The sequence below is a fragment of the Falco biarmicus genome, chromosome 3, assembly GCF_023638135.1.
Source record: "Falco biarmicus isolate bFalBia1 chromosome 3, bFalBia1.pri, whole genome shotgun sequence".
Classification (NCBI taxonomy): domain Eukaryota; kingdom Metazoa; phylum Chordata; class Aves; order Falconiformes; family Falconidae; genus Falco; species Falco biarmicus.
Window position 1 is genome coordinate 15654034 of NC_079290.1, and position 14598 is coordinate 15668631.

General features: G+C 42.0%; 1 protein-coding gene across 5 annotated transcripts in view; it reads left to right on the top strand.

The window, feature by feature from the left end:
• Positions 1–14598, top strand: part of ASAP1 (ArfGAP with SH3 domain, ankyrin repeat and PH domain 1) — a 161957-nt gene that overhangs the window by 28532 nt on the left and 118827 nt on the right. For 4 of the 5 annotated variants that reach the window (XM_056330385.1, XM_056330388.1, XM_056330387.1 and 1 more), the window contains exon 3: positions 1216–1345. In XM_056330385.1, the coding sequence (XP_056186360.1) occupies positions 1216–1345 (130 nt within the window). Of the gene's footprint in view, positions 1–510; positions 662–1215; positions 1346–14598 lie in introns of those variants that run through there. The other variant, XM_056330391.1, reaches the window with a different exon arrangement.

Sequence of the window (14598 nt, forward strand, 5' to 3'; positions counted from 1 at the left end):
GCTGGAAGAAGCCGTCAGGCTTTACGCCACCGAGGGCTTGTGGCACACGGGCTCGAAGCAAAGGGGCCGCGGCTGGCTGAGGGGCTCGGAGAAGGAAAACAACCCAGCGCCGCAGGCTTGGCCCTGGGGTGTACCCGCCAGCGGCTGGCGCTGGGGAAGGGGCTGGGGAAGGGGCTGCGGCTGGGGAAGGGGCTGAGGCGCGGGCCGGGCCGCCGCTGCCACACGGCCGCCGGCGCGAGAAGCCCCGGTCTCCGGGCTGGGGACAGGGCTGGAGCCCCTCACCCCTTTTTTTTTTATAATAAAATTAAAAAAAAAAAAAAAAAAAAAAAAAGGCAAGGAGAGGCACCGCCGCAGCCCCCCCGCGCGCGCCGCCCCCTCGCCCCCCCCAGTACGCGCCCCCCGCGGGGCAGGAGCGGGGGGTTGGGGGGGCGGTGCGCGAGGCCGGGGGAGGGGGAAGGAGGAGGCGGGCGGCCGCGCGTGCGCAGAGCACTTCCTCGTTGGCCCCACGTAACGGCTGCGGGCGGGCGCCGGGCAGCGCGTGTCAGTCACCGGGTGACTGTCAGCGGCGGCGGGAGCCCCCGCCAGCCCCGGTCAGCCGCCCCCTCCCCCGGCCCTTCCCCTCCTTCCCCCCGGCCGGGGGGCGCAGCCGGAGCCCGCACAAGTTAGTGCCCAACTTGGCGGCGGGTGGGAGCGGCGGTGGAGGCGAGGGGCGTGAGGGGGATCGGCGGCGGGGTGGGGAAAGGGGCTGAGCCCGGCGGGGTGGGGGCTGGCGGGCGCCTCTCCCCTCTCCTCCCGCCGCCCTCCCCTCAGCGCCGGCGGCAGGGCCGGGCTCCTCAGAGGCGGCCCCGTCCCCGCAGCCGTCGGGGGGCCGCAGGCAGCCGAGGGAGCGCTCCCCACCGGCGGGGCCGAGCGCGGGGCGAGGGGGCCGCGGCGAGGCCTCTCCCCCCTTCACCTCCTGCCCGGGAGGAGGAGGGGGCGGCCGGGGCAGAGGCTGGATGTAGAGGGCGAAGCCTCAGCCTGTCTGCGGCTCCGCTGCTTTGATGCTGGGGGTCTCTGCTGGCTGTTAACATCTTCCCTCTGCTTTTTTCCTCACCCCCACCCCTCCCCACCTTTTTATCCCTTCATCTTCCCCCCACCCCCACCCCCGGCGAAACTTGGCTTTCTCTCCTCCGGATCCGTGTGCTGGGCTCCTTCTGGGCTTCACCGGCGGGGCAGGATCATGCCGGACCAGATCACCGTGTCGGAGTTCATCGCCGAGACCACAGAGGATTACAACTCCCCGACCACCTCCAGCTTCACCACCCGGCTGCAGAACTGCAGGAATACGGTCACACTGCTGGAAGAGGTAAATCGCCCTCCACCTCCCCCCCCAACCCCCGCGGATTTTTTTTTGTTCCTTTTTTTTTTTTTTTTTTTTTTTTTGTGTCTTTGAGAAAGAGCATCAGGGCCACCCGCTCCAATCCACGGCAGCTAGAGGCGTTGGTATGCATGTAATCTGGTCTTTTAATTGTGGGACTTTGCTCTTGTGTTGAGCTAGTTACAGAAAGCTTTCCTGCCCTGGCGTCTTAAAGATTAGGGCGTAAAGCAGTTGTCTGAACTTTAATATTACTGTTGCACTTCTCGGTGGTTTTGGTGTTGGCAGTTGTTGCAGTAGAAAAAAGCGTTAATGTTGGGATTTTTAGAGGGAAGATGAAGGTTGGGTTTTGTTTGGGAGCATTAGCAGAGGTTTTCCCCAGCCACTCGTTAGATCAAGTCAGCACAGAACTCTGGCTGCAGAAACCTGCCAAAGGAGACTTCGCTTAACAAATGAGGTAAGGATGAAGGGATGAATGTGGAGTGAGGAAAATAATAAAACGGCATAGATGGTGGAAGGAGAGGAGCAAAATAGTGCAGCAGAGGCAGTTATACAGACTCGGCACCTCAACCTTGAAAGCCTCAGTGTTTGGTTTGTTGTAATGCTTATTGTGTCATTTAAATGTTCATCCTGCTTTGCTGTTGAGAAACTGGAGTGTGAAAACATGTAAACTTCCAGAGCTGGTTTCTGTGGGGTATCAGCCCACTGCATCCCCTTTGAGGTTTCAGTGTGACTTCCTATGGACTGGGTCAGCAGTTACGAGGAAACAGCTTCCAAACGACCCTAAAACAAGACAGCATACAGGTCTTCTTTTGCCCTAGCATAATGATGCTGAAAGAAGGCAGTTTTTTTGCTGTTGTTTCATCGATTGCAGTTAGCTGTTGGTTTTGTTTATACACTTAGTTCATCAAGTATTTGTCAGTCCTTCAGGAGCTGGCTGGTATGTAGGAGATGGATTTAATAGATTCTTTTTAGTTTTGCTGAATGTGTTGGCATGAGCAAAGCATTTGGTATGCAAGGACAGAGTATTAATCATGGCATTCTTCTGATAGTTTTGGGTATGGAAAATATAATTCCATAGGGTTAAAATTATTTAATGTTGGCTTAGTAGAAAAACAGTCTACATTCAAAATTTTAACAGCACTGTTGTTTACAATAATCAACTTGTTAATAGAGAGAATGTAAGATTGCATTTAAAATTATATATTTTATTTTTAGTATGTAACCTAGATTAACTTCTGTAACTTTTATGTAACTGTACCTTTTTTTTTTTCCTCATGTAAGCAAGCCATGGCTGCTTATAGATTTGTCAGAAATCAACCTGTTTTGGTTTGTGTTTGACAGTATTGCTGCCCCCTGGTCTTAACAATGTGGAATAGGTACAGCCATTGATATACTTAACTAGTGCAGTTGACAGTGTTCATAGAATTAAGTAAAAATATGTATTCTGTCATCACTGGTGACTTCTAGGGTAAAAATACGGTATAGTGCTTTCATGATTTGGGAGATAAATCAGTACAGTCTGAGTGTGGTAATGCCTGTGCAAAGAAAATCAAAATATAGATGATAAATACACAGTGTTCTGTACTATTTGTGTGGATTGTGTATATTTTCAAAGCTTTTATGTTTGATTTGAAAGCAGTAAATCAGAAGAAGAGAGAATAGTGGGTGCTTCTGGTGCTTGCGTTGCTTTTTCTTGAATGTCTTCTGTTTGTATAACTACTTTATGTGCCCTATTTAAACTGTTCGCAGTTTAAAATGATTGTGGAGTTGTTTTGTATTTCTTTATTATCTGCAAATATTACAAAAAAGCTTTATTTGATGGGGAAGAAAAAGATATAAATATGCTTTACTGTTACATACTGCAAAAAATCTGCAACTCTACCAATTTTTTTTTTATTAATTTTCATGGAGAAATACAGATGGTCAGAGTGTGGCAGGACAAGTGCTCTGTTAGTCTTGGTGTTTTTATTGTAGTTGTAGTTTGCATACGCGGTTCTGCTGCTGCTACTTTAAAGAAAGGTTGGTTTCTGTACATCTGCTTACCTAAGGCTGTGATTCATATGAAGCAGGAGATTGAAATTGAATGGTTGAAGTGGCTGTTATGTAGCTCTTATTACTGCTGCTATTGCCCATGCATCGTGGATGACTGAAGAGCTCTTCAAGCAGCTCCTGAACATCAGTTTTGAGCCCACTATATTAAGGCAAAGGGGTTGATCCCATCCTTGCAGCTGTTTGATTTTTAACTTAATGTTGCATGTGGGTTGGAGCCCTCAATGGGCTTTTGCAGGCATTGTCAGGCTCCGCACTGTTATTGTGCTGCAGCCTGAAGTATCTTAGGTCATTTTAAAGCTAACTTAATTCAACACAACCTGTACCTACCTCAGTGGCTATAAGCCAGTTTGTGGATAAACTTACTATTTTCTTTATTCTAAACAAGATTGAGAACTGGAACTATTTTCTGAACAGAAATGGTAGGTAAATTAAACAGATTTAATGAAAGTTAGATTCTTTCATAGCCTCTCAGTTTGGTGTAATTCCTGCCATAGCTAGATCAGTGGTTAGATCGGAACTACCTTTTCATAAAGAATGAAAAAAAAAAAAAAAAAAAGAAATAGACTGTTCTGCATGTGGCTGTGTCTGTCTAGTTGCATGAAGGTATTGCAGAATTGTGAATTTACTGTTCCTTAATCACAATTAACAAGTTCTCTGAAATAATATAGTAGATGACGAACTCAGTTGCTGTTTTTTTCACTTGGTTGTCCTCCAGTAGAAGTGCAGTTAGTTAAAGCGGGTGGATTGATACATATTCTCTCCTGGTTGTGACTCTTCTCCTATAACTAAAATTATTTTCAGAGGAGACTTTGGAACCACTTAGATGCAATTTTGGGATGAGTTTCAGGTGAAAAATCAGAGCAGGTATTTTTACCGATTCTGATGACTTGGCATTTTCTAAGTCTTTAGTGGAAAGCCCAACAAAATGCAAAGGCATACCCCCCAAAAATCGGAATCCTAGGAAAGATTCTCCGAAGGACTTCTCTGTGTGTTTGACTTATTTAATAATAATAATTTAAAAAGCACCACAACTACCACCCCCAACTTTATTTAAACCTATTGGAATATTATCAGAGGAGAAAATAGTAAATACATGCTGCAATGTAGCAGTTTATTGACTAGAAAGGTTTCATGCTGTGTTATTTAAACTAGTGAAAATGTTGTAAATTTGCATTTCTTTCCCTTATAAGACGAAAAATCAGATGGAAAAAAAAAAAAAGACCCTATCATCTTTGTAGTCAGGCTTGGGAATCTTGCACAATAGTTATCAAAGAACTGCAAGATTATTTTAATAATAATTTTTCTAAAGCATGAGTGTTATCTTATGGCCATCAGTAGACACAAATTTTAAGGTTCACTCTATTGCTAAAGTAATGATTTTTTTTTTTTTTGTTAACTGATGGGAAGGAACAAAACCATTGTGTTGTAGTCTAGGTCTAGTTTGAGAGAAGTTGCAATCTGTAGTCCTTTATGTGTTGATTTCTTCAGTGTAATGTTACGTTCATGCAAAGAAGACATTTTTAACTTCATATTTCTGCATGTAACTGGGAGAAGTTTTTTAATAATATTCATGTGAAGAGATGGATTATTGCATGTGTAGGTGGGTGGTTAATTACTTTTTTGAGAAAAAAGTTTAAATCCTACGATTGTACACAGATTACAGCATCTTAAAAAATAGCCTCTGCTTTGTTCTGGGCAGATGTGCTTTTTATATCCACAATAACTCTGTGATTTGTGTTACTCAACTAGATTTTGAAGAGTTGATTTTAATCCTTTAGCTGATATTACTGTGTGAGCTAGCTGGAATTTTTAAGGAATGATGACATCTGTTCTGAGAATAAGTAGTGCACATGTGGGATCACCGCAAGACTGTCTTGATTGCCCTTCCACTGTGTCCCAGCTCCAGCTGAATGGGCATCTTTGCACTCAAGGGATAACTTGGTTATCATGACCAGGCAGTTCTGAGTCTTTCTCCTGCAGCAGCAGATGTTTTGCAGGACTATCTTGAGATACAGAGGTTAAGCTTAAATGTTTAAATTCCCTTTAGGCAGGCTGGTAGATAAGAAGGGACAGTTAGAAGCTGATGATACAATAAAGAATAGCTGCAGTTGTTTCTGATGCCTGTTTTGCTGTTATAATTTGGTACTACCTGGGCGTCTTTATTAAATTTTATTTATTTCTTTTGGTCTTCAAGGAGAAGTTAAAAACTCAAAATGTGCTTTTTGACAATTAGCTCTTGTCATATGCATCATTTTTAAAACATAAATATTTAAACTGATGAGTATAATGAAATATGGCTACAGATATGTTTGGGCTCTTTCAAAAAAAAAAACAACCAAAAACAACTAACAACCCAAAGCACCATTCCCTCAATGAGTGTTGCTCATTTTGTGTCTCATTGTGTTGATTTGCTCAAGCTTAGAGGTCTGTTGGTCTAGACAGGTCCTGTAACAGATGCGTGCGTGCTGTGTCAGTGAAAGAATGACTGACTGGTTCCTGCTCAGCCTCGCATATGTTTTGTTGTTGTCAGTGTAAGTCTGGTATAAACTAAGATCACTTGAAAGGGGAAGATTTCTCAATGTTTCTCACCCTGTCATGGACACTTATATAAGGTTAGAGATGGGAAAGGGGAAAGTATGTTTGTTTGTTCTTTCTGTTTTGTCTTCCTTTTTGTTTTCTTTTAAAATAAGTTGTGTATGAATCCTTTTCAGTTTCCTGTATGTAACTTTCCCTTCATGCTTCAGTTTCTAGGAATTTTTCATTTTCTGCTGGGGGAAGGAATTCTGGGACAAGGGTAAGGGTCTGGGGTTTTTCCTCCATATGGTTTTGTAGAAACTTGTGTAGCACTGAAACTGCTATGCAATCAGTTCATCTATAGTGATTTCATATGCTTTTCTACCACAAGACTGTTTTGCAGTGGCAAAGCATTTTGTCAAGAGAGACAGGTGAAACCACTGAAGAGAGCAGAAGCACTTCCATTTAAAATGAACTTTTTGTTTTAGTTGGCATATGTACAGACTTTGTTCCTTAGCTTGGACTGTGAAAACTGGTAAGATCTATTCTGTGTATGTGTCTGAAGAGGAAGAAATTTTTCTATTGATTCTATCACTTCATTTCCCTTGAAGTGTCACCTCTATATAATTACAGCAGGTAAATTGTAACATTCTATTCCTTATCTGTCTTTATTTTTTAAATTAAAATATTTTTTTTATTTTTTGTGGAGGGAATCCAGGAGACTCCAGCAGCACTGGACTTTAAAACCAGCTTTTCCTAACCTTGTGACCCGTGACTTATGGTAGTCAGAAGCAGTCTTGCATCAGAGAGCTTTGTACTTAGGAGTTGATTCTTATGTAATATACCACAAGGAATCTTCAGTTTTCAATGAAATATGCTTTTTGGTAGCAAACAGTCCTAAAAAAAACAGATAAGAAAAGTTCTTTGCCTAGTAAATGAAACTCAGGATAATTATTGCTGTTCTTACGCTGAATGGCAAATTGCACCAAAGACGTAAAAATGGGTACATGAGCATTCTAAAATTGATGCCAGTGTCAGCTCATGGGTGACTCCTTATCACGATACTGAAAATGTGATGAAGAAGGAGATTTGACAGCAATACCCTGTATTTACAATAGCATGTTTCACAAAAACACAGTTGAGGATGCTTTTACATTTACTTGCTACAGTACTTATTAATTTAGGATGTAATTGGTTTTACCCTTCATTTGATAGTAGTCAAAACATGGTTGTAGTAAGCAGGCAATCTCCTTTTACAGAAACGTGACTGATGAGAGGAAAACCAAAAAAAATACTCACTGGTACCTCAAAGTTTCAGTCATGGTAGATTGGTTAGCTTTGCTTTTTGAGAATTTGTATTCATTTAAGACATTTTTGAAAGTACTTACTGCTTTTTGGTAGCTCATGGTTTTTTAGGAAAGTAGTGCTTCTTGTTTTGAACTCCCAGCAGGCTGCTTCATGTTTGCTCATCAGTTAGGAAACTGTGAAAGTGCTCTTTGGTGTACTCTGTTCAGTATGCCATTCAGATAAATCCTAACAGAGTGTGTGCCATGTAGTCATGGGAACTTGGGCCCTGATGGAGAAGAGAGACGCTTAAAGTGACATGACTTAATGTTGGTTTTGGCGTTTAGCTTGGAGTTCTGTGGAGATACCTTCTGTAGTTAAAAAGCAATAAAAGGGAGTAAGTTGTTTGAAGGAAAAAAAAAAGTATGTGTGGGGAAACAATCCACAAAGCCATGTTTGTAATCCAACATGGTATCAGTGAAAGACTGCAGATGAGTGATTTGGAACAGTTAAATTTGTTCATTTCATTTCCTGTATTTTTCTCACTCTAGTGAGCAAAACTCAATTTTCAGAACTATTTTATAATGATGCGAATGAGTGCTTGTTAATAATTTTTAAAAACAGATGTGAAACAAATTTATAGAGGAGAACTGTAAGAAAGATCGTAAGATCTTATTTTGAATGGAATAGTACCTTGCAATAAAACTTTTAGACGGAATTGTGCCAAGAATGCTAATTATTAGTATTGTTTCAAGTGCAGAGGTAGGCAATATAAGCATGTTCTGAAAAAGGTGCCCTAAACCAATAGTATATTTTTGTATTTCATGGCAAGATTTTCAGAATCCTGTTAATAGCATATATCATGCTGCTTCTCCTAGAGACTGTTCTGTCAGGTTTGATTGATACTGGCCAGGAGGCCTGAAGTTTATTGGTGAGTGTGAGGGAAAACTCCGGAGATAATTGTGTGAGTTTTCTTTGCTGAAGGACTATGGCTAAGTGCAGCAAACAGTTATTTTATATTTCTAAAGAGACAGTGTTGATCTGCATTTTATATATATTGGGTTTTAAATACCAGTGGGCTAATGCTGAGGTTTTGTATAAGCGTTGTGGCAAGTAAGATTTTTGAGGACAGTGGGTTTCATTGTCATCTTGGGAAACTTTTCCTTCAATGCTTCTGTGAAAAAAGCAGCAAAACACTGTTGGGATCCTGTTTCCCCCTTTATACACATAGATGTGCGTATGGGCGTACACATTATGGTTGAGCCAGAGGGTGTATGTTTTTTCTTTAATAGCCATCTCAGTCTTGATCTTACTTGTTTTATCGTTCTTGTAACGATTGTTATCGGGAGAAATACAGAAGTCTTTCTGGTTTAGAAATAGATATTTGCCATACATATAGTCTTGTCTTTTGTTGGTTTTTCCTTGCCTAAGAACTAAAAATCTGATATGATGTTAGACAAAACTTTCTGCAAAATTAAAGTCTGTAGGACTGCAGGGCCTTTGACGTGGCCTGCTCTGGTAGCCTTCTTCCAGGTTGGTAAGAGATGGACCAGATAAGTGACCTGCAGGGTGGGTGGGATATTGACTGAGTTGCCAAGCCCAGAGGGCGGTGATCACTGAAGCAGAGTCCAGCTGGTAGCAGATTGCAAGTGGCATTCTTCCAGTATCAGTTTTGGGGCCAGTACTGTGTTGTGTCTTTTAATTGTCTGCATGATGGGCTGGAGTATGATCTCAACGAGTATATTTGTATGATACCAAGTTGCTCAATATGCTGGCAGGCAGGGTCATCATTCAGTGGGACCTGGAGAAAGGGTCTGACAGGAGGAGCCTTGTGGGACTCACTGGAGACAAATATGAAATCTTGTGCCAGCGCTGGTTTGGCCCTGTGCAGCGGTACAGGCTGGCTAGAAGACAGGTTTCCAGGATAGGACCTTGGACTTGGGTGGATGAGAAGTTGAATATGTGTTGATGGTGACAAAGGCCAGCAATGAACTGGGCTGTGTTAGTAAGACTGCAGCCAGCAACTGGAAAATAATGGTTCTTCCCCTCCATCCAGCAACTGTGAGGCCATGTCTGAAGTACTATGTTTGGGGTTTGCCAATACATGAGAGAAATTAGATGCTGCTGCAAGTCCAGGTGAGGATCACCAAGATGATCAGGGGCCTAGAACACATCACTTATGGAGGGGAAACAGGATTTCCTCAACCTTAGAAGAGAAGCAAAGGGAAGGTTATACTGTTTTCTTAAGTATGTAATGGAAGGAAACTGAGAAGGCAGAAATTCTGATATGATTTGAGGGGAGTTTGTGTGTGTAGTGTTTGTGGTTTTTTTATTATTATTATTTTGGGGGTGGTTTTGTTTGTTTGTTTTGAATCATGAGTCTGATGAACAGGTGCCCAGAGAGACTGTGGAACCTCTGTCCACAGAGACATTCAGAACTCTATTTGACTGTAGAAGTAGTCCTTAAAATAGTTTGGACTGCATAATTTAATCTTTGAAAAGATATGCAGATGGAGTAAAGTGGTTATTTACTTTCATGAACGTGTTTTTTGTTTTTTTTCAGTTAAAAGTTACACTGAAGTTATTCTTGGCAAACTGGCGCATTTAAACCTAATAAAACTGATGTAATCAAAGTAGATAACTTTTTTTTTTTTTCTTCAATGAAAGACTTCTTTAATAGAGGAAATGGGATACTAGCATTTTTACAAGTCTGTTTTTCAGAATGTTTATCAAATTTGGAGTATTGTATGAATTTTAAGAATAACTTGAGTAGTTACTGTTTGACAAAGATACAGTTCTTTTTAAATGATCGACGTGCACCTCTGGAAAGTCAGCTAATTTATTCTGCAAAGGAATGACTGTATTACAGTTTAAATGTCTCTGCTGGATTAACTTTACTTCTATGAGGAAGATGATCTGAATTATAAGTTCTAGAGCTCCTGCCTTGTATTTAGTTCACTGATTTCCTTTCCTTTTGTGTTATAGTTTACTTTTCTGGTAAATTATCTCTCAAATTTTTGATTCATAAAGCAAGACTTTGGTTTTGAAGAGGGAAACAATATGATGTTTCTTGATATTAAACTTAATCTTTTCCATAGCACTTCAGAAAAAAACTTCTTTGGGATCAGAGATGAGAAGGAATAGTGTCTAACAGGTATTTTTGCCAGAAGAGTTTATGAAACTACTAGGATTTAGATATCCTATTTTGTTTAGATTCTTAAGACTTCATTTCATAGAATATCTCAGGTTGGAAGAGACCCATAAGGATCATCAACTCCCTGTTCCTCATGAGACTAAACCATTTGACTAAGAGCATTGCCCAGATGCTCCTTGAACTCTTGGAAGGCTTGGTGCTGTGGCCACTTCCAGGAGAAGCCTTTTCCAGTGACTCATCACCCTCTCAGTGAAGAACCTTTTCCTAATGTCCAGTCTGGAATACCCCTGATGCCGCTTCATTCTATTTCCTCATGTCCTATCACTGGTCACCAAGGAGAGGAGATCAGCACCTCGCCCTCCATTGCCCCCCTTGAGGAACTTGTAGACTGCCATGAGGTCACCCCTCAGCCTTCGGTTCTCCAAGCTGAACAAACCAAGGTGGTGAAAATCCTTTAGGGCAAGACTTCCAAGGAGTGGCTGAGGTCACTTGGTCGCCTTGCTCTGGACACATTCAAATAGTTTAATGTCATCATATTGACGCACCCAAAACTGGACACTGTTCTTGAGGCGGGGCTGCATCAGTGCAGTGTAAAGCTGGGCAATTGCCTCCCTTTATGGGCTAGCTATGCTGTGCTTGATGCGCCCCAGGATGCAGTCAGCCCTTTAGGCTGCCAGAGCACACTGTTGACTCATATTCAACTTGCTGTCAACCCAGACCCCCAAATCTCTTCTCGTGGGGCTGATTTCCAGCCTCTGTCCCCCAGTTTGTATGTAGAACTAGGATTACTCTGTCCCAGGTGGAGAATGTAGCACTTGTTCACGTTAAACTTCATACAGTTGGTGATTGCTCAGCTCTCCAGTCTATTCAGATCTTTCTGTAAGGCCTCCCTACCCTCAAGGGAGTCTACAGCTCCTCCTGCTTTAGTATCATCAGCATACTTAAGGTACATTTGATTCCTGCATCCAGATCATTTATAGAAACATCAGAGTGCTGACACTAAATTTGAGCCCCAGGTGACTGGCAACCAGCCTGATGTAACCCAGTTACTAAAACTCTTTGAGCCTGACCCCTTAGCCAATTGCTCATCCAGTGTATAGTGGACTTGCCTAGCTGTGTGCTGGACACTTTGTTCGGAAGAATACTGTGAGAGACAGTATCAATAAAATCCCAAACCACCACATCCACTGGCTTCCCTTGGTCAAGTAAATGGATGGTCTTGTCATAACAGGAAATTAAGTTGGTTAAGCAGGACTTTTCCCTTGTGAACCCATGCTGGCTGTGACCAATGGCTGTGTTGTCTCTCAAGTGTTTTTTCAATAACTCCCAGAGCAATCTTCTTCATAATTTTACCAGGCACTGAAGTGAGACTGGCAGGCCTGTAATTACTAGGGTCTTCCTTCTTACTCGTCTTGAAAACTGGGACAACATTTGCCAGCTTCCAGTTGACTGGGACCTCTCCAGACTCCCAAGACCTTTGAAAAATAATACAGAGGTCCTTCAGAGACACTGGGCAGCTCTTTCAGTACTCTGGGATGAATCCTGTTGGGCCCCAGAGACTTAAGCACAACCAGCTGGAGTAGCAATACGTTCAGAGTTGGCTAGTTTGTTTAAAACAAGATGGAACCCCCCTAATGATTGCATGAAACTCACTTAACATTTTTGTTATACTTTGCTCCTGATAGAGTTATGTCAAAGTTTCACATTTTATTTACATCTAATTTAGAATTCAGAAATTTTCATGTTAAGCATATTGTTGAGGAAGTGTTTCAGTAATTAAATTTCAGTGTGTATGCTTTTGATGCTATTGAGAGAATTAGGTTTTGTTGTATTCCAGTCATTTTAGAATGAGACTGTCGTGTTACTGCTGCGTGTAGAAACTTGGATTTCTGAGATACTTTGGGTTTCAGTTAATGAAGACTATTTTTGCCCAAGTAATATTTAGATTATTACACTTTTCTGGAAAAGTGTTCTTTTGCTGCGCTCAAATTTGGCTTGCATGGCATTTTTGTAGAGCTGTTTTTGGTAGTTCTTAAGTCATGAAAGTGACATGTAGCACTACGTCACATTTAGTAGCACTGCTTGCTAATAATTGTAGAATGGTTTGGGTTGGAAAGGACCTTTAAAGATCACCTAGTCCAACCCCTGTGCCATGGACAGGGACATCTTTCACTAGATCAGGTTTCTCAAAGCTCTGCCCACCCTGACTTTGAATACTTCCCATGATGGGGCATCTACCACCTCTCTGGGCAACCTGTTCCAGTGTTTCACCACCCTTATTGTAAAAAAAAAATTCTTATATCTAGTCTGGATCTACCCTCTTTTAGTGTAAACATTCCCCCTTGTCCTATCACTACAGGCTTTGCTAAAAAGCCTGTCCCCATCTTTCTTATAAGGCCTCTTTAAGGATTGAAAGGCTGCCATAAGGTCTACCCAGGGCTTTCTGTTCTTCAGGCTGAACAACCCCAACTCTTTCAGCCTGTCCTCATAGGAGAGGTGCTCCAGCCCTCTGACCACTTCCGTGGCCCTCCTCTGGCCCTCCTTTTACAGGTCTATGTTTTGTGCTGGGGCCTCCAGAGCTGGATGCAGGACTCCAGGCAGTCTCATGAGAGCGGAGTACAGGGGGGAATCATCTCCCTCGAGCTGTTGGCCATGCTTTGTTTTATGCAGCCCAGGACACAGCTGGCTTTTTGGGCTGCAGGTGCACATTGGTGGCTCGTGTCTGATTTTTATTTTTTTTTATAACTGTCCATGAGTATTCTCAAGTCCTTCTCAGGGCTGCTCTCAATCCATTCATCCCCCAGTCTCTTGATACCTGCACCTCAACCCAGGTGCAGGACCTTGCACTTGGCCTTGTTGAACATCATGAGCTTCACTTAATCCCATTCCTTAAGCTGATCAAGGTGCCTCTGGATGGCATCTTTTCCCTCTGGTGTATCAACTGTGCCGCTCAGCTTGGTGTGATCTGCACGCTTCCTGAGGGTGTACTGAATCCCACTGTAAATGTCATTAATAAAGATATTGAACAGTACTGGTCCCAGTATGGGCTCCTGAGGGACGCCAGTTGTTACTGGTCTCCATTTGGACACTGAGACATTGATTCAAACTTTCTGGATGTGGTCATCCAGCCAATTCCTTAGCCGTTGAATAGTCCATCCATCAAACCTGTCTCTCTCTCAGGTAGTGACAAGGATGTTGTGTGGGAGTATGTCAAAGGCCTTACAGAAGTCAAGGCAGATGACATGAAAGTATGTAAATGTGATGCTCACGGCAAAACAAACAAGGCCATTTTAATAAATACTTCTACATGTCAGTGTCATTGTCTTGAAAGTACAATACTATGAAAGTAGTTGTGCTGTTGTTTTATCCAGTGTGTATCAAGGAAGTGAAGACAACTGTTAGAAAAATGTAACAGTGATGTTAAAACAGACTTTAGACACTTTTGTTCAGTGATGATAGAATGCCTGTTTACAACCTTCAAGAACTATTTATTTGTTAACTGTCAATTTATGAAACTGTTGAATTTTAATAAAGTTGAATGATGCTGGGATGGGTCTGGGAAATTTAAGTCCATTGACATGTTGAGCAGTCCCTTCCATGCTTAGCATGTTGTTGTCTGGGAACTCAAGAAAAGTGGTCTGTAAAGTATAACAGAATGTGTAAACTCTTTGCCAGCCTTTGCCACGTTGTAAGCGTGCAGGACCATCATGATGGTCCATTCCTGTGTTCTTAATAATGTGATGTACAATGGTGGTGGTAAGTGTTCTTGAGGTGAGCAGGAATGGGTGGCTTTTAATGGAGAAGCTTAAATGTAAGATATACTGACATTCTTGTTGGTTATGTTTTATTTTGTATTTTTCTTCCCTCACTAAGTGTCAGAATTCTGGCGAAAATTATAAAACCAAGAGTAATGATGCTGTGACAATGCAAGTGGGGTATCCTGACTATGTCTGTTGTCCAATGCAAGCTTTTATGCTAGAGGAATGCTTATACTATCTGTATTAGTCATTAAGATGGAACTCATAACAGACAATGAGTGTGGCTAACTATAAAGAGAGAAGTGAATGAAATTGCCTTGAACGTTTTGACAAAGCTGTTTGTGTTTACTGTAAAACTGATCTTGCACACTGTGTTTTTCTAACCTTATAAATTATGCTTTGATTTGTTTTGGAAATTGTTTTTCATGTGAGGGAGGCCTTGCCAAAATTAAGCTTTTATGATTTAATTTGGGAAAAAA